This window comes from Harpia harpyja, chromosome 14 (genome assembly GCF_026419915.1).
Source record: "Harpia harpyja isolate bHarHar1 chromosome 14, bHarHar1 primary haplotype, whole genome shotgun sequence".
Lineage (NCBI taxonomy): Eukaryota > Metazoa > Chordata > Aves > Accipitriformes > Accipitridae > Harpia > Harpia harpyja.
The window spans coordinates 23,504,136-23,526,043 of record NC_068953.1 but is presented as its reverse complement, the minus strand read 5'-3'; the positions used below and the strand labels follow the sequence as shown (position 1 = coordinate 23,526,043).

The 21,908-nt window shown below is 41.5% G+C and overlaps 1 protein-coding gene across 1 annotated transcript in view; it reads right to left on the bottom strand.

Annotated features, from left to right (window-relative positions):
• The window catches only part of AGBL1 (AGBL carboxypeptidase 1), a 298,158-nt gene that overhangs the window by 84,342 nt on the left and 191,908 nt on the right, over window positions 1–21,908 (bottom strand). The window contains exon 22 of the mRNA XM_052808912.1: window positions 7,870–8,030. Coding sequence (XP_052664872.1) covers window positions 7,870–8,030 — 161 coding nt within the window. The remainder of the gene's footprint in view (window positions 1–7,869; window positions 8,031–21,908) is intronic.

Sequence of the window (21,908 nt, the reverse complement as noted above, 5' to 3'; positions counted from 1 at the left end):
GTACTGTAGCATGTAACAGTATGAAAGATCTGTCTGTTCCCTGGTTTTCAGAAGTCTCAAGTTCTCTTGGGACTCTGGGAACACCATTTGGAAAAGATCCACAAGGAAACACTAAATTACCAAGGTCCTTGAAATAACCTTATCATTTATCCATGGTTCCCACCAGTCCGAAGACACAAGCACTCCCACCACAGTTATGCCTTATTCATCCATACCCTCTTAATATTGTCAAACAGCTGAAAGCAAAGGACAGAAATCATCAGTGGGTTTGCACTGACAAAGTTGTCTCCTCCTGCTGTTGTGCCAGAGCCCCAAATCTAATGCAACTGGTGTTTCAGCTACTGTTGCAGTATATATATAGTCTCTAGAAGGCTATATATAGTCCTCTGAACCTGCCTCTTCAGCACTAGACCTGTGAGATGTTCAGTCTGAAATGCCACCTCTGCCTGCATTCAAGATGACCAATAGTCTAAACAGACTCATCCTCCCATCATCCTTTGTACCCTCTTAGAAAAAAAACATCTGTTCTGTTCCAGTGTCAGCACTATCCTGGTCTATATAAAGGCCACTTCAGAGGAACGTGTATGTCCCTCATAATGCATTCCTTTGGGGTACATTTCATAAATGGGGATTGCTTCTGAACCCCTGAGAGCAATCAGCTTTATTTTTCTATCCCAGCATGTGAAGGGCCCGGTGGCTTTCATATTTCAAGTTAGATCTTAAGGGAAAAGAACTGCAGCACAGAAAAACAGATGCTCCTAATCAATACAAAAATGTCTAATACCAGACAGTACTATAGCAATATGCCTCACAGAAAGGGCAATACAGAGCCCATTTGTTCTGCTGGATATATACAAGTTCATTATCTGTAGTCCAGTCAGATCTGTACGTGTATGGTAATTTGAATAGCCTCAGACAGATACAATAGCAAGCAGTGCTTTTGTGCATGTTCGAAGTTCCTTCTATGATCTCTTTCTCTTCCATTTGCTCTTTTCCTCTCCTTCCTTTCTGCTGCTATTTAAATTGCTATTATTAGCTGTTAAATGATAAATTAATTACCTCCGAAATAAGCATGAATAACTGTACCCAGCCTGGCATAGCTGGGGCTGGCATTTGATAACAATCAACAGAAGCTGTGCAGCTCCCAAGGTATTTCATAATAATAAAAACCAATAGGAGAAAAATAGGGACAGCTCTAGAAAGTGTTAATGAAAAGTTGCTGAATTACAGTGGGTCACCTGTGAACAGCTACATGAAAGCCTTCAGAATACCAAATATATTCATTATAGGCTGTATTGCTTGGCTGAACCTCCAAAGAATTCACTGGGCTTGTATTTTTGCAGTAACAAAGGAGAGACGCTGAAGAGTGCAGGATAAGAAGGATGAAGGGGTGGATGGAAGAAGGTTCACGTTCTTATTTAGAAAACATGGTTATCAAGGCATATAATGACAATAAAATCTAAAGCCTGTAATAGATCCAAACTCGAAATCTGAGGTTTTTTCCTCTTAAAAGCAGAGGCAGCAATTCTTTAGGTCAGACCCTAGGAGGGCAAGAAGATACCACTCTTTTGCAACATCAGTGTGAAAGATCACTGGAGACTGTTACAAGACAGTCAGGAGTTAAGGCATTTCCTGAACTGATCCTAAATGGTTACAGCAACGTGACACCGCTCCAAAGCCAAAGCCCAGATTCAGCTACTCATACTTGTCACATTGTGTTAATGTTAGACTGTGCTCTCACAAGTGTTATACGAAATACATTAGAAACTCCTTTTGCCCCATGTTCTGCACCACCAAAGCAACATGGTAGTTTAGCTTAGGTAAATGCATTTCCACAGCACTTTTCTCTCCAGCATCCAAATACAGAAATACTACATCCAGAGATGCTCATAAAGCAGTGGAAATTTCAAATTCCTTTGCCAGCAATAAAATCTGTGACTAAGCTAAAAAGTAGAATCAATAAACGACCTCCTCTTCTGAAAGCTGCCACAAGGTATTTAATGTCTACAGATGATCAAGGTTAAAAACGCACCATATCTTTACTTAAAGAAAAATGAAGCTTCAATCAAATAGAAATCTAAATCAAAATGTGCAAATAATTCCTGCTGATTTTTTCCCCATGGGGTTAGATTCACTAAATTATGAAAAAGGACTTTCATCTTCATCCATACGTCAGAGGACTCCCCAGAGTCTAACTGTCCAGTCTGCCTCAGGGGACTGGATGCCACAACTGCTGGTACACCCTAACTGTGAGGTGATGGGGTATTTTGCAGGGTGAAGCACTGTTTTGCACTCAAACCCTTCAGCTGAAACTTGTTCCAGTTTGTATAATCAAACCAAATATAACATCATGGAATGACACCCACATTCACCTGTAAGTATAGAAAGACCCAAACCACCAGGCAAGGGAACCATTTCCCATCACTGCACACAAGTATAATGCTACATTTCTGCTGTGCAAAGATGCACTAAAGATGCCCCAAATGAAGCAAGCATACTTTGCTCCATCTGCACTATTTTGTTGTTTGAACTTTCCTCTTTCTCATCTGCTTCATCTCCCCAAATTCGCTTTAGTTTGATCTGAATCACATTTTGGCCACATAGCTTAAAAGATGAGTGAAACTGCTTGTGCAGCCATAATCAGGGGAAGGTGCATTATAGTGAAAAGATGGGAAATCCAACAGTTCAATACTATCCAGGATCATGACGGTGCATCAGTATGGTATAGAAGAAGAGCCAGCACAGTTCCAAACGATCTGCAAATCCTTCTTGTCAATTCTTGGATTTGCCATCCATACGCTGACCGATCTAACTCTGCTCAGTGTATGGAAGATGAAAAGATTACACCTGGACAAAGGACCAGAGCAGTGATTAAGCCTTCTGCTTTTGATTAATAGCAGAGCTAGAAATATTTAACATCTGGGGTTGAGAGAGATTTGACTCTGCTATAGAAAGGTAAGAAATAATGAAGAAATAGAGGAGATTAATAATATCTGAGTCAGCAGAAAACACATAATGACTTCGCAAAAGCCTGTCTCAACATACAAGATGTATCTCATGAACAAATGGCTACAATTGCTGCAGTGTATGCAAAAACATTTTCTAGCACAACCTGGAGGGCAGAGAAAAAGAAAATGAAGGAATGTGGCATCAGTTCAAACCATGAGGAAGAAGGGGAGGATACCTATAGTGGGGAGTTGCTCTTGCTTTCTCTCTTGCTCAAACCTGCTTTAAGTGAACAGTCACTTCCCATCCTCTTTGTGGTCATGACAAACGTGAAGCTACCTGGACAGCGTTGACTTAAAACCTAATTGCTTTTACAGCAAATGAGGCATGAAACTTATTATCAAAAAACATGATGTCTGAAGTACAAGCTGGCATTTCATTTTCCCAGCAGAGAGCTTCTGAATACCAGAATTGACTGCAAGGCACAGTAGGAGACTGGAAACACAAAATTAGTGATTCTTCCTGGGGCATGGCAATAGCATGCTTGTGAGGCCAAGTTTGAGAGAGGGCAGAATAAAGTGCCTGTATGAGCACCTGACACATTGCTTTGTTTTTTGAAGGTGGCCTTTGACCTTGGCAGAGTGGTCCCTAAGACCAACCCTACTCAATGTTGGTGGAAAAAGGGCTATTTGACGCAGAAAAACACCTAAATATCACTTGTGAAAAGAAAAGCCACAAACAACAAAGTCCTTAAGTAGGTCTTGTGCAATGTGAGAGCGATAATGCCTGAATAAGTGTAAGAGTGAATGTGAAGTGTCCCAGGAGCACAGGTTGCTAATTAAGAGACCAGCTAATACCTGGAGCAATTTAACCCCTCTTCCTCACCATCACACATTGTAGCTCTAACGTATCTTATGTGTGTATTGCATCTTATATTTTCTCCACCTTTTGGCATGTTCACAAGACAGCTGCCATATAGACGTGGTGAGGACCAGTGACAAAGAACTGTTAGGCCAACTTCATGATGTCCAAGGATTTCCTGGTTTTAGGGGAAATATGCTACTGTCCTAGCAGTATAGCCCCACAGATGGAAGTTCAGCCCCCCTCCCCCTTGCTTATTCTCAGATGCAGCTACTTTGCTATTCTGCCTCTGCTGCAAATTTATTTCAACAGTTACCCCACTCATACTTGTAAATGACTGTTTATAGTTCACACTTTAGGGGAAAGATAGACTGTAGACAGGAAGAAATTCTCGCCTGTGTACCAAACTCTATTTGGTTAGGTCTGCTAAAGGTTTCTTCCACTTTTCTTTGACTCATTGGAGACAGTACACTGAACACAATGGACCTGATCTGGTGCGAGAAATCCCCCATTCACACAGGATGCCTCAATTAGACCAGTCACTTCCCTGACAGCTATTACCTTGCTCCAATTTGCTAACCACTGATTCTGACAGAGCTATATAAAGTTCACAGCAAATAGTTTATTCCAGGGAAGCAGGCAGGGTCCAGCCTGCTCCTTCATCCCCCTCACAGCAGTGGTGAAAGTATAAGGCTGCAAAATACCCAGAGCAGAGACAGCCTGAAGAGGAAGATTAAAAGACACATACAGTTATAAACCTTGACAGGTGAAAACGTTTGCTGTCGGAGGAAGATGCCGAGATGCCAAGTCAATGCCACACACACCAGATACCAGGGCAAAGAGTGACAAATGCAGGACATGAACTGCAGGGATTTCACAACAGAAGAGACCTCTGGCTCCACAGCTTTTGATCTATGTACCTTTGCAATGAGACATTTCATCTGGGAGTCAGTTATATCCAGTGCTGGATTAACTTTTTGTTCCATGGCTTGACCTGTCACCCAGAGTGCTACAGAGATGGGCACTCAGAAACACATATTTAGGAAACACATTAGATCAAGACAGATGTATTTAACATAAGCACTGTGCAATACACCACACTGCTCACAGCTTAATTTCAGCTTGCTTTCCACAAAACAAAACCCTAACAACTAAATAAAGCTTGCATTTTCACCAAGGTTGAACAATACTAATTCTTTTCTTTTGATATTGGTGAATACTGTTCTGATAAGAATCACCCATATTTGTACCTTTTTCTAGACATGTCAGCAAAACAGTCTTTGGGACACACTTTCCTTTGTCAGGAAACATTAGCTACAGTCCGAGCTATTGCTTCCCACTTAAATATCTATCATGCATATCATTTCCTGGGACGAGGACAGTGCAGACTTCTGGAATACCGATAGCCTGCAACCTGTTTAAAGCCACCGCTGTTCACAACGTAAAGCATGTAAGAAAAAAATTGCACAAGGTAACTGCCCAGGCTTTTCCTGTGTTGCACCTGAAGGATCCCCAAGTCTGACTCTGCTTTGGCAAAGGTACACAAAAATTTGGGTATTTTCATTCACAGCTACTCACACTTTCAGAAACAGATAGTATAGAAAGCATTCAAGGATGCTGTGCATTTTTGTGGTAAACACAGAAGACAATAGCGACAGTTTTAAACTACAAACATTTCATTCTCCTTAAACTCATAAAGATGGGTCTAGTCTAGGAAGCAGCAGAGTATAATTTCCATTAATGTAATGATATACCACCACTAAGCTGCAAGGCTTTGGTGCCATGCTTGTGCTACCTAAAGACCTAGATTAGACCTAATCTTTACAGAGTAAGATTAGACTGAGTGGTATCCCTCAGCTTCCTCCAGAGAAATGTTTCCGTAGAGAATAATTTTTTTTTCAAAGTCTGTGAGTTGAGAGAGAGGTGAAGAAATAGCTGCCCTCCTGCCCATATCAGTGTGCTCTCTGTATTCTGCATTCTTCCATTGGTTCCAGTAGGGCCCCTATTCCCACTAAAATCAGATCACGCAATTCCCTTGGATAGACTCACAGAAACCCAGAAGCAAAGTATTAATTTCTTGAATAAGGGTCAATATACTGCACAATCATTTTCTGTGAATTATTTCTTTTATGTTAGCAAACATTTGGTCCCTGCATCTCCCTTCCCCAACCTTCTGCAACAAGCTACTGCAATATGGCGCATCTAGGTGGGATTAAACAATTCAGCTGTTTACCTGATCTGCAAATGGTAACAAATTGCACCTAAGCTACTAAAATTCTACAAGCCTGCAATTATGCCCAGTGGAGTGAAAATGAACAAGTAATTGTCACATTGCCTTTTAGCAGTGACATTACATCTCTGGATGCCAGAGGTACTCACTAATGCTAGGCAAACTTGAAGGGATAGAAGGCTTTGCTTTCAGCTACCGTGGACACATTTGGAACAATATGGGAGTTTTACAAAGTAAGGCAATTTTTTCTGTTGTTAACTTCTTTAAAAATATTGGTAATTAGAGAGCTTCTTACTATTATTTTGGTACTGATCAACTACCACACAATATTGGGGAAAATGGAATGAATGTCCATTGATATAAAACCAACTGAAGGAAAAAGTAACAGAAGACTACAAAGATGAGGGAAAATGCTCACTGAGTTGCTCTGACCAGATGGCTTTTTTCAGTGTCTGAGGCTAGTCAGGGTTCCATGTTTTTCTTCCATAAGAGAAGTTATTTTCATGCAAAGGCCCTTCAAGCTGCAGTTAAAAAGTGAGAGTTTAATTTATATCTCAAAACCATCCACCTAGCCAGGCTTCAGTAGTTCTGTCTAATGATATGCCAATGATTTGTTGTCCACAACATGGACAGTGTTTAGCATACACCTTAATTGCTTCATTTATATATTCACATGTATAAGTGAGCACAGCTAATCCAAAGGAATGTCTCTACCTTTTAGCTCTCTTCTTTCATTATCCCTCATAAACATTAAAAACTGCGAACAAGCTTGTAAGAATGGTTTTTGGCATGAGGAACAGGTGGTGGTAATGTCGGCTAAGTATTCCTGCAGGGGGAAGCCTGGAAGCCTGCTATAAATTATGGGGGCATTTCTGCAACTGAAAAACTTGCTTTTCGTGGATGAAGCTAAGAGCACTCTTTAGGGAGCTTCAAATCATATCACATCACTAAGTTTTCTTTCTCCATTTGTCTTGGAAAAATATTATTGCAAGCATATGTGCTTGCATATAGCACTAACAAGTGACGGTGGCCTAGAAAGAATATATATGTTTCTGCTTCATCACAAATTCAAGCTGAAGAGTCCCATACTCTGACACTTATCCAGGTCAGACTCCCCATATATTTATAATGGGGCAACTTCACTTAAATACATCCCATTGAATGTAGGAAGCAAATAAATTAATTCTGCAATTTGGAAAAACACCTCCTAAATAATCAGTGGGATCACGACTTCTTCCTATGCACCAAAAAGTCATGAACCTATGCCCTAAATGTCTGCAGGACTCAATTTAGTAAGGAAAAGAGGAATTTCTGGGAGTATCCTTGCAGAATCAGGCCTACAGTTTCTAAATCATGCTATCAAAGTCCTTTTCTGATCTGCAATGTTTGTTCCCTACCCTGCAGCTCTTAGAGAATGTCTTCCTTGTAAGAGATCCTCTCCATGGAGGATCTGAGGTGGACAGAGCACCACTTGACACTCCAGTGAGCAGAAAAATGTTTCCTACTGATGCATTTTTCTGGGGCAGTACCATCCCTATGCTCCAGTAATCAGTTTTCATAGGAAAATGGAAATTCACTGGAAAATAGAAATCAGGTTCTTTTCTTTCACCTTTTTTATCCACATGGATGGCTGCAGGGCATGGAACCACTGTTTCAGTAATTTCTCTGGGAGTCAATTGTATCTTCATTTCCAATCACTCTCAATACACTCCAGTTCCCAAGATGTAAATCTCAGCCATAAGGAGAGTCCATTTCTGCAGATTTAAACCCAAAACATATCCCCACCAACTTGATTCCCACAGAAGAACCCTCTGAATACTACTATCACTGACCTTTGTGCACGGTCTGTTATCTCCTCCTCCAAATCTAGTAGGAGTGTTGCCTGAGCCATCACCTTCTCACTGCAGGGCAGGGATTTGAGGTGCAGAATGAGCAAACCAAGACAAAACTTGCTTCCCGTCTCCTCCAGCTCTTGAGTTCCCAGCTGCAGGCCCTGATGGAGAGAGGCAGAAATTTTCAGTGCTGAGTGTGCATTTCACAGGTAGATGGAAAGGGTCAGACTTGTTTTGCAGAAGGGCAACTCTTAGCTTTCCTCCTTCCAGTCTGAATTAGAGGTTCTCTCACATTTGCTATATATGGAAATTTCCCCCACAGAATCATTTGTAAAGTAACTGACAGCACTTGGTCCACAGAAGTTTTTCTAAAATAGCCTCTATTTTACAAATGGGGAAACAGAGGCAAATAATTTAACTGCCTCGACTACATTTGCAGAAAAAGTCATTTTAAGAATTAGACTCAGCCCCCAGGAGGATCTGAGTGTAAATCCACATTTACAAATCATTAGGACACATTTTTTTTCTGTCTCTCTGTAGACAAGTCATCACCCTAAGCAATGGAAAAAAACCCCATGTCCTATGATTGTAAACACTGGGCAGTGGCAAAAATAAAAAAGGAGACGGGGGCAGCAGGAGAGAAGGGAGGAAGAGATCTTTAACAAGTTATGAATTTTTTTTAGAAAATCAATTGCAAAGTAATTGCAAAATAACAAACACCTCTAAGGAATTTCTCAGTCTATTAAAAGCTGATGTCTTTCTAGCAGAGACAGAGAAGCACAAACAGGGTTTGGATTATCAACATCATCTTTCAAGGGAGGACTCCTCCAAGCTGTGGATCCTCACTTGGAATAACCCCAATTATGAATAGTGTGTGTTTGTTTTTTCACTAATTAAAAAAAATAAAGACCTAGCAAAGAAGAAACACACCAAGGGCCTGCATAGGATTAAGTCAAACTAATCAATGGCAGTTTCATGCAAGCGGTGAGAGGGCAGGAGACAAACAAAGCTCAGATATACTAAAAAGAAACTAAGAAACTGCAAAATCCCTCATCTTTGGCATTTAGTGACTGCATCACAGGTACTCCTTAATGCTAACACATCAGGGGTTGAATCAATTGCTGAACAATTGCTGCCTCTGCCAATATCAGCCCTATGCGCTTTTGCAGCACAAAACATCTCTGCAGCCAACCTTCCGAGGAGAGCTCCAGCTCCATTTCCAAGACTGTTTCCTTAGCAACTCTCAGGAGCCCATGATCACAGTCCTGGCACTAGCATTATGCACGGTGTGAGCTCCATGACAGCATAGCCTGGCACTTGACACTCTACTACATATTTGTTAATGGACATCTTATGGGTAATGAAGCCGTACATGTTCTGGTAATCCATAACAGTAGGCTGAGCTCTGATACCATGTTGAGGTTTGGGGGGTTTTTTGGTTTGTTTGGTTGGGTTTTTTTTCTCTGTAAAAAGTTGTTGCATTTGTAAAGTGCTTTGGGATCCTTGGGTCTGAGCAGCTCTAGAGAGCTAAAAGATTATTTCTGAGCCAAAACCATGCAGGTAGATGGAAGAGAGAAGAGATTTCTCACATAAACTTCTGCAGCTGTCTTGCAAAGGTTTTTTTATGCATTTTTGTTAGAGGACACAAACTACTTGGACAGGATGAAAACCACCACTTCATCTCCAGCATATGCAAATATCATCTGGCATTACAAATACCCTATCTGATAAGAAATACATTTTCCTATAGTAAACATGTTGTAATTCTGTTTTCTTTCTGAGACCCCATGAGTGCAGCATGAATCTGTAATTATAATGATGAACATGAACAACACAAAATAATACAGAGCTCAAACATATACTGAGTGGCCAGACAACTAGATAAGCACAGGACCTGCCCAGAAAAGCACACAGACAATCCGAGAAAACATAGCCTTAGTGCTAGGCAGGGTCTAGGGTCTCTGGAGAACTGACTTTGCTCTCAGAACAGTCTCTTAAGTATTTTTATCACAGTGGGCAAATCTCTGACACCATTTATTCTCTCCATCCTATTCAACTCCACTGCAAGCTTTGACAAGCAAGATCCAGGTAATGAACTACAGCAATAATTAATAATAGTAAGAAAACAGGGGGAGAGGCTTATGGGAACCAAGGGTCATTAACGCAAAACCATGAGAGTGCTTAGCAGCTCTGGATAGATTCCTAAATATTTTATTATTTTACTTTAAAAGACTTAAGATAGTCTTAAGATAAGTGTGGCAGAATTACAATCGGCAGGCAGAAGCAGTGACATTTCTGAGCAAAAACATGTCATTTCCACAGCAAAAGAGTTATTTTCTCAGGGGCAAAAAATACAAAGAACATCTCGTGGCTTTCCCTGGGGTGCATCTCAGGGTCTTGCTTCCAAGATCAAGGCAACATACTAAATACCTATCAATCCAGGAGATGCGAATAGTGACTGTGCTAAAACTCAGCCTGTGGCTTTATGATTCCCTGGAGCTTTATTCAGGATATGAAGAGGCCTTAAGAAACTATGAGCAGAGAAATAATAATAATAAAACTATAATATACCTCAGAAGCCTCAGACAGTAATTGCTCATGCACTGAAGTTAGCTGCTGTACGATGGACCCATATTGCTTTGATACCAGACAGCTCAGGAGTAACAGCTGGAAACCTCAGCTAGAGAATTACTTGTTAACACACTTTATTCACTTCAAACACAGACAGACTTTTACTTTTTAACTCAGATAATTCTCTCCCTCTCCCTCCTCAGCTCTCAGCAGAGAGTGGAGCTGGAGGTGCGTAGCGTGACTACCATTAAACTGAAGCTGTTGACAGAACTGACATATCAAACTAATATTATTGATGGCATCTGCCAGCAATGCCAAGAGCTGGTGTAGTGGTTAACAATCAGTCCCTCTTGCATTGCTGAAAGGGAAGCCTGGTCTCCAGGCATGTCCCTTGTAGCTGTGCAGCACACACAGTTGTAAAAATTTTGGGATTGTGCTTACAACTCAGAGTTGTGAAAATATTCTACAAGAAAGAAACACAAGAAAGAAGAAAAGAACAGTAGAAGCGGCGCACCTTGGTTTGGCTAATATGCTGGTAGGAAGCACAACTCCATGGCAGCGAAGCTGTCTTGCTTCTACATATAGCGACAGTATACAGTCTGTTTGCTGCAGCTGCACAGGAGGAAGCTGGTCAGCCTGACAGCACCTCCCCTGCAGTGTCCTGCCAGTCTGGATTCTCACTGACCGCATCTTTCTCTCGAGCACAATGCTTTATGGCTCTGTCCTCCTTTGGACACGTCTATGTGAGCAGTGGAGCATGGTGCAAAGTCTTCCAAGCCAGCAGAATCCAAGCAAATTCTGAAGCAGGAAACAGTATCTCTGCACCAGAAAGCTGCAGACAAGCTCATCAGTCCTAGTTAGTCCAGCCTCAGAAACATGCTAACAAAGCTATCCTACTTTGATGATCAGCTCACATCTCTGCATAGTTTCTGCCCTCTGTTACATGAAAGTACCAGTCTGGACTAGCATCAGCTTGATGCACCATGCTCCACTGTGCAATATAAATGCATCCATTGGTCCCATGGGCCCTGTCATGCAGTCTTTTGCAGGCATCGTGTTAAGGTATAACAGGTTAATTGTTTCCTGGCTATTAGAGTATAATGGAGCTAAACAACTTTTCCCAATCCCTTTCCACATTCTCATACTGCAACAGACAGCATGGGAGGAGGTGACACTTAATAACAGTCCAAGTTTTGAATATATTTATTTTTCATGGAAGAAACAAATTTCAGAGGTAGGCGACATGGCCAGTCAGGTGAATGAAACAGACACTTAGTCTATTAACTCTTGGTCTAGTTAGGTCAATTAATTTCTTGCCTTTTCTGCCAAAACTATTGCTAGCATAACAGCTGGGGCAGTAGGATGCTCACCTGCATCTCTTAATTGACACTATCATAGTAACAGGAAACTGGGGAGCAGGAAAAAAAAGCTATTCTTTGACTTAGCACTAGGACAGGACATTGTCAATACAAATTTTCCTTAGCCAAATTGATCAAATCATACTGGAAAAACAGTTCATTCATACTCAGCACTGATGCATCAAATAAATATCCACAACTAAATGTTTCCTATCTCTCTTAACTTGCTCCCAAAATGGTTCACAGTCTAAATGACAAAGCAGTGGAAAAACTTTGTTATTCATTACTCATATGATTGAAACACTCCTGCTGCCAAAGGCAGCAACAGTTTCATAACACAGATATTGTGGAAGAAGGTGGAAGGACTCCAGAAGTTAAATTAGAAATTTCTTCGCAAGGGTAACTAGAGCTACAGTAAAATTAGAGTTAGAAGATACTAATAAACACAAGTAGACAAAAGATTTCAGAGCGATCAATTGTTTCTGTGCTCAGAGAAAAGGGATCTTTGGCATAGAGCATGGCCACTTCAGCGGCCTCTCCCACTTCTGGTCACTGTTCAGTCCTTGGGGCAAGAGCTTTTCTGTGCAAACTCCTTCCAGTCAATACATGTACATACACACTTACAGAATACTCTCTGCATCTCAATAGCTTTACACATGCACAATGGTTATGCCCTAAGGCTGGGTATAAATAAATTGACAGTCTGGTTTCGCACTAATTCCATCAGTGAGCTCTCCCTCAGAATACTAATAGAAAACATTTAGAGGCTCTAGAGGATAAACCAAGGAACTGAAAGAAACATTTGGTGCCTGGTGTCTGCAGCCTTAATTTTAGCTTGGGCCAGCCCTGAAAGATACTGTCCTTTCAACCCCTATGAATGAAAATACGCAGACACACACTGGGGAGCTGGCAATTTAGACAACTAGGACAGTAGGGAATAAGCCAGGTTTTCTCATGCCCCAGAGTTCCCTAAGCAGCAGGTATGACATGCAAAACCGAAGACGTGAAGGGGATGGGGACAGGAATTTGGGCCAAAAGATTTCAAGAGGATTAATCGAGCAAAAAAGGGTGAAGATGCAAGAAAAAAATAGGCTAGCAGGAATTTCTAGAAAGAAAGATGAGAGAGGTTGGAGTTAGAGACAGAAGATAAAAGGATGGGAGAGATAAAAGGACGAGAAAGGAGGAGGGGTTGTTGAGGTCAGTAGATGCTGATATAGAGGAATGATAACAAGAGGAAAGCTAATGAAAACCTCTACCCCCTTCTCACCCTTGGAGAGGTGTGCCTTGCTCTGAACATCTGTCCTCATTACATCTGGTACTTTGGCCTCATGGTGAGGAAACAAGGCCTAGCTGGCCTTGAATCCTCTCACAAAACTTTTGCTGAACTCAGCTGGTGTTTTGCCTGAGCTGGCACTGAGCAAACTTCTTGGGTACAGAAACAAAGAAATGATTATTGTTTTAATCATTCTAATAGACTCTTTCCCTGGTTAAAGATACATATATTACAGGCAACACTGTTCAAGGAATGCAGTGAGCAGGAAGATGAAATACCTTCTCCCTCTGATCTGCTCAAGAAACAGTCCTGAACAACCTGCTCATAGGAGAACTTGTGATTTAGCAAACAGAAAAACTTGTGGCCAAGTTCTCCAGCAAAACAATTATTTAGATTATGATTTCTCCAAGTCTACTGCAGGGAGGGGTTTCCTCCTCCTTTCCACTGTGCTGACTTGCTATTTGTCTGACATTCCCATCTCCACACCTTTCTCTCGTAGTATTTCCACAGCTGTCTCCCTGTCCTTTCCCTCCATCCTTTTCTCCCTTCCCAACTTCTCCTTCTCTGCTCTTCCCTCAGCATCCTTTCTCCCTTCCTTAATCAGCTTCCGTGAATTACTCCATCCTCAACGTATGGCAAGCTCATCCCGTGTTGGAAGAGCCAAAGAAATTACATTGGTGTTGCATTTGCCGATCTTAACTGGCCACTTTGCTTGACCACTCTATTCCACACACTATCTCATATTGTATGTCAACAAATTGCAAATTATCCAGGATGTAGACAAGCGTGGCTTTATCTTCCCACATCCCCAAAGTCTGCACACTCATAGAGAGAGGTACTAGTTAGATAGGGAATGCTTCCACATCCATTGGATGCTGTTATACCTGTTCTGCATTGCTGTATAAGACTGAAGGTGGTGCACGGTACTAGAAAGCTCAGCCTTGCCAGACTGCTTCTTGAATAGCAGAGGGACAGACTATGCTTTTTTTTTTTTTTTTCTAATGTGGGCCATAATTGTGAAGGGTGGTCATGTCTGGAATAAATGATGAACAAAAAGAGAAAGAGAAATGAGGATATTTTCCCCTATGCAGACAAACCATATAAGGAAACTTCTATTCTTTGTAGAGTTCTTGCTTTCCAATAAAGTTGAGTAGTACATTGGTTTTCTGTCTCATTTGTTACCATGTGGCATGTTAAGGACCTATTTTTAGGCTTTAGATGGACCTGAACTAGCATCAAGAGATTATCCCTCTCTTTGCAGACACTAAGCAACCTTTCACTTCGTCCCACAGTGTCTTTTCAAACAGAACTGAAGAGGCTGAGTGAACAATAATGCCAGGCCAGAACTGAGAATTTTGGAGGAATCTGCATTGTTTCACAGTGACAGGGTCAGAAGTGTCTCAAGTTCTGAGCTAAGGACTGTGGACAGTTCTGGGGAGGAGAAGCCTGCCTGCACCATCCAATAAAGAAGAGTGGTCTTGGAAGCGACAGTCCAGAGGGCAAGCTTTTGATAGTAGAGCTAACAAAAACAATGAAACAATGGCCATTTTTATTTTAAATTAAAAAAAGAAAAACAAAAAGCAGCAAAACAAAACAAAACCTAAACCCAACTTGCTAATTCGTAAAGGAAAAAAAATGCTCCTCCAGGACACTTAAGCCTCCTACTTGGCAGACAGGGAATAGAACTAGGGAACTGTTCAAGGTCACATAGGGGTTCTGGGGCAGTGTGAGGAAAGAAAGTGGTTACCTTACATTGGTGACAATCGAGTCCTTTATTCAAGAAAGCACCTTTCTTCCCCATGCTCCCAGTATTTGCAACAGGTTAACTGGTATCACCCTATCTGACAGTGCTTTGAAAATTCATCAGTAGTCTATCCATGACTCTCTCTCACATACATACTTTTTCCTGCTATCTGAACACTGTGGAACCTGGAACAAGTCAGACATGTTATAGCCTGAGGTATCTGAAGATTAAGTGTGAGGTGGGGCTTCAAGTATGTCTGAGAATCTGTGTCAAATGAATTAGCTCTTAAAAGCAGCCTGGAAAAGCAAGAAGCTGAAATTTTGCAAGTCCTAAATTGGCAGCCTAATCCCTGGATCACTTTTGCTCCCTCTCTACTTCCACTTAAAAGTTTGCCTGTATAAAATAACTTCAGTGAACAAAACCAGTGAACAGACTCTTGGCCCACCCAAGTCCTATTTCAGCTATGAATTTACCCACTTTGGACATATTTCACCATGGGAGTAAAATATTTTTCTAATCCTGGCTGGTGATCACCACATGCCTTGGAACAAAAGGATTTATGATACTTACAACTTCATGGTGGCTAATGTAAATGCAGATGCTGTTCATAAAGTGTCTAACCTTGCTTTAAAAATTCTTAATAAGGTATTTATCTTCATAATGCCATCCACTATGGGGATCCCCAGGTTAATTATGTGTTGCATAAAGAATCAATTGTTGCATCTTAATTTCGTGAAATGGCCTCATATCCTTGTATTATATTACACAACACCTTGTTATTTTTCTGTCTGTCGTTAAAGTATTTAAAGCAACAATACTGGGAACTTCCAAAGTAGTTTCTATCTTAAAACTCACTGTGCTATAAACTGCAATGGAAGAAACCTTACGGCCTTTCCCTCTCATCCCAATAAAATACGTGGTATTCTTCCCATCACAGAGGTGATGAAAAAATATATTGGCCACCATGACACCTCAAGGCTAGTATGCTTTTCTTCCCCATCCAAAATGAGACCCCAGGATGATGGTACCTCTCACTGTTGCACCAACACAGGGACTGAGGCACTAGAGTAGATTTAGTGAGAAGCCAACACAGCACGACCCAGACATCGCCCCCATTGCTCCAGCCTGATAACACTCTGCCCCACATTATCTCCGGTGCTCTGCTCCCACGCCAGCACATTACGGAGACTGGTAGGCCAGTGAAACTGTGTCTTGGCCTGGCAGCAATGTTATGCAGAGGAGAATCCAACAGGACAGCGAGCCTGCTTCCTGGTATGCTGCTGCCAGCCATCCACACCACTGCAAAGCCTCTCCGCAGCACAGTGCTCAGTGTTACCTGCACACTGCTGCGCTCTCTGCACTGTAACACTTTATTCCTTCCCTTTGTAACTCAGTAGCTCTAGCATCCCTAATGCTTTCCCCGTGTTGAAGCTGCCTTCCAGGCCACAAAACACTTTCATGTGCTCCCTCTAGCCCCTCTTTATCACTGCTTTGTCTCTAACAAAAGAAATGACCCATAACAAACACAGTACTCCACAGGAGGTATTGCCATTCACGTCTATAGGGATATTATAACATCTTCCAAGTCTACCTCTTTCTTCACACATGCAGGCATCTTATTCACTTTTTTCTTTATTGTTACTGCTGCACATGGCACAGACATCTTTATCAAGCTGTCTTTATAATAGCTACTTATGTTTTCCTGAATGGTTAGAGCTAATTCAGAGCCCAATCATGTGTCTGAATGTTTTAAACTATTCCTTCAAACATGCTTTACCCTGCCACTGCCTATGTTTCATCTTCCATTCTGGTACCCACAATCTTTCAGTCCTCCTTCCTACTGTAAAATTTGTATCAGCTGCAAACAGTAAATCTTATTATCTTACTGTTTTCCTTCCCTTGCAGTCATTAAAATAAATATTGACCAGCACCAATTCACAGAGTGGTAGCTGGAGTCAACTCACTTCTTTCCATCCCAAGGATGCCTTATGTATCCTACCTATTTTTTCCAGCTTTTTCAATAGTTTTTGACTACACCATCCTTTTATGTCTCACTCCATAACTCCCAAAATTTCTTTATGTCTTTTTTTTGAGGGAAGCTCTCTTTTTATCAGCTCTGACTCATCTGGGATTCCCAGCTAACCAATCTGCATGAAAATTATTCTTGGTTCACTCTTGAAAGCCATGGGCAAAACTTTATATACCATTTCTCCTTCATCCTCCAATCCCCACACCTCTTTCAGAAAAAATCCACCATGTTATCAAGGCACTATTAACACTCTCGGTCATTGTGTTTCCTTATCCCTGTGTTACTCCCGTGCTTGTGGTCCTGTTATCGGTGGTTCTCTCATCCCATGGAGTAAGTTTTTAAACATGAAGAATCATAATTAGCACCTTGTTAAACATGTTGTAGACAGTCTGCTATCTAGTCAGCTGACCGTTTTTAATGATTTCTTTTTAGTAGTTGAAATCCTCTGTTCCTTAGTTTCCTTACAACCCCTACAGGAACAAAACCTGGGCTTCATCTGACTCTGTGAGTTATAACCTTAGCCAAATATAAAATAACACAGCAGACAATACGCAAGCATTGTCTTTGTGTATAAACCAGCCAGCATGGTCCCACAGCATCCCGCTCTGTTCCTGTCCTGGCTGCCTACCAGCTCTGCCAATGTATTTGTGGCTCCAGGGCAGCACAAATAGCTCCAGAATGCATCCAAATCTCAGCCTACATAATCCTTTATTATTCCAGTCCTGAGGGTCCCATATTTTCTTCCAGAGCCTTTTGATCATGGCTTGAAGCATACTTCTTTTTTCCAGATCTAACCCTGCTCTCCACAAAATCACTCATTTCCTCTGAGATCTTCTGCCAATGGCCTCAGAGCAGAACTTCCACCTGGTGGTGGTTTTCCTGCCCAGACCACATCACTTGCCACATGCCAGCTTCCATGGTGGAATAACTACGTGTGCGTGTTCAGAAGAGATTATACTGAGACTCCCTGTGTGTTGGTCTCCTTAAAAACTTACTTTAGATAGGTCCTCACACAGAGATCCACAGGTGAGAGGTAAGGACATAGGGCCATCTACAGCTCTGCACCTTCCTATCCCATTTCAATTTTCATTACTCTAACCTTTCATGCACTGTATGTCCATCCCCTTATCCTGATACAACTCAAGAGCTACCTGAGACTTTTTTCCTAAATTATAAATGACTCCCCCCAGGCTAATTTCTTTTTTCATATCACAGATTCTCTTTGGTCATCTTCAGCAAACACCATCAAAGCTGGCCTCCCCACCTGTCACTCCATATAACCTCAGGATCAGTGACAGGAAGCAACTATGATTCTACAATTTATTGTATTAGCACTTCTGAAACAACAAAGGAGTCATTGATTTTCCAAGCCAAAGGCACATGGGAAAGCACAAAAAGCATCTATGCCCAGCTCAGATCAGAGAGGAAAGAGAAACTGCATAGGAGAGGGCTTCCCCCAGCCTGGTAACTGCTCCCTTTGAAGCCGAACAATGAGACTGCAAGCAAGGAGCTTGTTGGCTGTTTTCTTACAGGTGTCAGCATAATCATTCTGACACAGGACCCTTCTTGCTGCTTGTCACATTTAACAGAAAAATCGACAATAACAGTGAAAATGTGACCGTTTCTTTTGTCTCTTTCTTTCTTTTGAATAGTCTGTACTAGCCACCTAGAGAATGGCTGATAACACTGTGAGTAATTCAGGCAAAAGTACTGCAGAACCCTCTTTGATGTCTGCTCTGGTTTAATATAGGTTCACGTAACAAACGTCTAATACAATAATACCATGTAAGGAGTTAAAGAATACATGAGAAAGCTAGGTGAAAGAGAGATTTTACCAGATGACCCAAGTGCAAGTCACTGATCTTTTCATTAAGAGGCTGGGTTAGGAAGGACATCTTGCAGTCAGTCTCTGGAACGTGGAGTCTACAGTCAGAAATCAAACATCAGGAAAGTTCTTTCAGATGAAACAGCTGCCATTAATTGCTAACCAGGGTTTAGAGGTCAGCAGAGTCCAAAGGTTCATTTTATCACCAGCCTACATGTCCAGGGGTACAAAGTAAACTGACAGCCACTAAGATGGCTGATGGATATTTTTACCTTAATATTGGCTGGAAAAATTTATTATTAAAAGGAAAACAAAAATGAAGATCAAAACCGAAGCTTCTACTTTGTTACAGGAGAGATGAACCTGTGGTGCTTGTCCATGAGGAACTGACCAGCAGCATGCAAATGACATTTGGACTTATTTACCAAGGAGGAGTATCAGTCAGACCTGGCAGTTGGGTGCAGACTTTTGCAAACCACCTATGAGCCTTTTCCCCTATTTAATCCCACCAGCACAGGCTCAGTTTAACATCTCCACTTACTGTGCTTTTGGAGAGAAAGAGAAAAAGAAATCAGGTCTTTGAAGACTGCAAGGAACAGACTGAAGAAAGGGAGACAAGATCAGAGAGACAGAGCTAGGGTGAGGGGGAGGCAGCTATCTCTAGCAAGTGGGATAACTGATGTGACTCACACAAAAGCAGCTTACGTTTCCCCTTGTTCTGCCATGGATATTTCCACATTGGCTTTTTCAGAGATGGAGGCCAGCAGGAAGCAAACGCACAGCAGCTGATGAATGCTTCACCTCCTAGAGCATCAGGTCAGAAGCATATAGGCCTTGTAAAAATAAACTACAAGTCTCCGAGTCTTTGAAAACCTGCTGACCATTCACAGCAAAGCAGGCAACCCTTTATCAGCAGAGAAGATGCTGACTCCAGATTACAGGCTTTCACGATTTCTCATCTTGCAGCCATACCACCTGAGAAAATTTGCATAAGAACAAGCTGCCTTTTTCTTAGGAGTCCTTTTCAACATGCTTTTATGACTTCTACTGAAAATGATAATCCTCTGTTTGTGACACTGCAATCATTTCTACTACAATCAAGTGTTCTGTCCAAAAAGAGGATTACTGCTTCAGTTTGGAGAAGTATAAGGACTTTGAGAGGAACAAAGCATCCAGTTTCCAAGCAAATGACCTTGGTAATAGAGAACAAAAGAAGACAAAGTTACAAAACCAACACTACATATGATCAGATCTGCCACTTCCAAGAGGCATCCAATGCCCTTTAAGTTCATAAAAACTGATGTTTGCTATAGATGTTTGTACAAGGGAGTTGGAAAAAGTGGCAAGAGACATTTTTCTTTGCTGTGCCACTCCAACATTCACTCAGATTTTTCCTTTGACAAGCTAGCAATGTTTTAAAACTAAACATCAGAGACACATATATAGAAAACCCACTGCAGTGCACAACTCCATCCTTTTAGCAGTGTCCTGTGAGGAGAAGCATCACTGCACATGGTGCTGAATGTCAAACAACTGGCTTAAACCTGTGTTTCTGGCAGCTGCTCTGAAATCCAAAGAACAAACAGTTCAAAAAAAACCCCCAAAAAACCAAAAAACCCCACCCCTTTATTTTTCTGCCTTTTTTTTTTTGGCAAGAACATAATTTAGCATGACTCTCCACAGAACAATTTGCATGGGATTACCCACAATGCACTGCAGTATGGTAATACACTTCAACCTCTGATGCATATTAGACTGACAGTGTTAAAAATCTGTCAAAGGAAAAATAAATGATACAGGAAAATGATGATGTAAGACAGGACAGTAAACATTCTGCACTTGTGTAATCTGCCAAAATTCAGTCTAAAATTGGCCTGGGAAAGAAAATGAGAGTATTATGCACTCAGAACAGCTTTAGGGAACGTTCCCAACTCAAGCAGAAAACAATACCTGACTGAGACACGGATGTAATCACAAAGGAATGGAAAGTACAACAAACCAGAACTGAGAGCTGAATAGGAGACAAGGAGAGATTTTCTTCATTTCTTTGATTTCCCACCGGGTAGCAACCTGGAGAGAATATTCCCTCTTGCTCATCTAAGGACGGTTCGGTTCACTGCGCTTCACCACATGCATTCCTCACTCTGTCTTCTGCTCCTCTCCAAGCCCTGCTGCATCTTCTGATGCTGGTAGCAATCCCTAATATATCCTGGACAGTCTCTATGTTCAAAAGCAGCTGTCCTGAAACCCTGAGCCCCAGGGCTATGTCAGTCACAGAATCCAAACTACCGACATCTCTTTCCTGCAGTCATTCATGGTCACTCAACCCTTCAGCAGGCTTCACCAAGGGAACAAAGACTCCCTAACATTTTCTAGCATTGGTCTCGTACTTTCCCATAGGAAATAGCCACAGGAAAATAGTATCAAATGTAACTCTCCCCTTCAGTCAATTCCACACACTGTTTTCCTAGTAATTCAAGCAATCAGATACTGCTCCTCAAATCCCTAATCGAGGGGTAAGTCTGCTTTGGTATCCAGTGAGTAGCCACTTAGCTGGACAGGGCTTTCTGCAAAGCCTTCAGACAAGCAAGGGCAAAGGATGCCAAGAGGGGAACAAGGCATAGGGCTAAGCCAGGGCAGGGGATACGATGAGAAGCAGTATTTTCCACCTAGGTCTTTTCATCAGTTGCCTCAAAGCTAAGTCACAGAAAAATGAACAAAACAAGAGATGAGGCCAAACTATATTTGCTGAAGAGGAGTTAAAGAGATTAGTGTATTAATTAATCAAGACAACGATGTCAGCAAGGGCCTGACCTTTATTGCTGCCCTAGTAACAGCTTTGTCCCTAGTGACTTTCAGCTTGCATGCTAAAGCCATTTAGATACATCCCTCAATTAATTGCAGGATACCCTCTGGGAGATAGGAGAGCAGTACTGCAAACAGGGATGCTGAATCAGAGGAGTAGCTGCCTAGTCAAAGGCACCTCGTCAAGGGCATTGGCAGACCTATGGAGAGAGCCCACAATTCTCTTTACCTCTCACATTTCACCTCTTGCTGCTAGGAACAAAATTGTTTGAAGCTATTAATCTGGAATTCTGCCATACTTTAAAAAAAAAACAAAATCAGAGACTAACAAGAAATAAAAATTAAGTTTCAAAAAAACCCCACCCCAAAACCGAAGAAAATAGTCTGTTTTTAAAGGAACTTGTATCTTTTTTGTAATAAAACAACAGCAATAC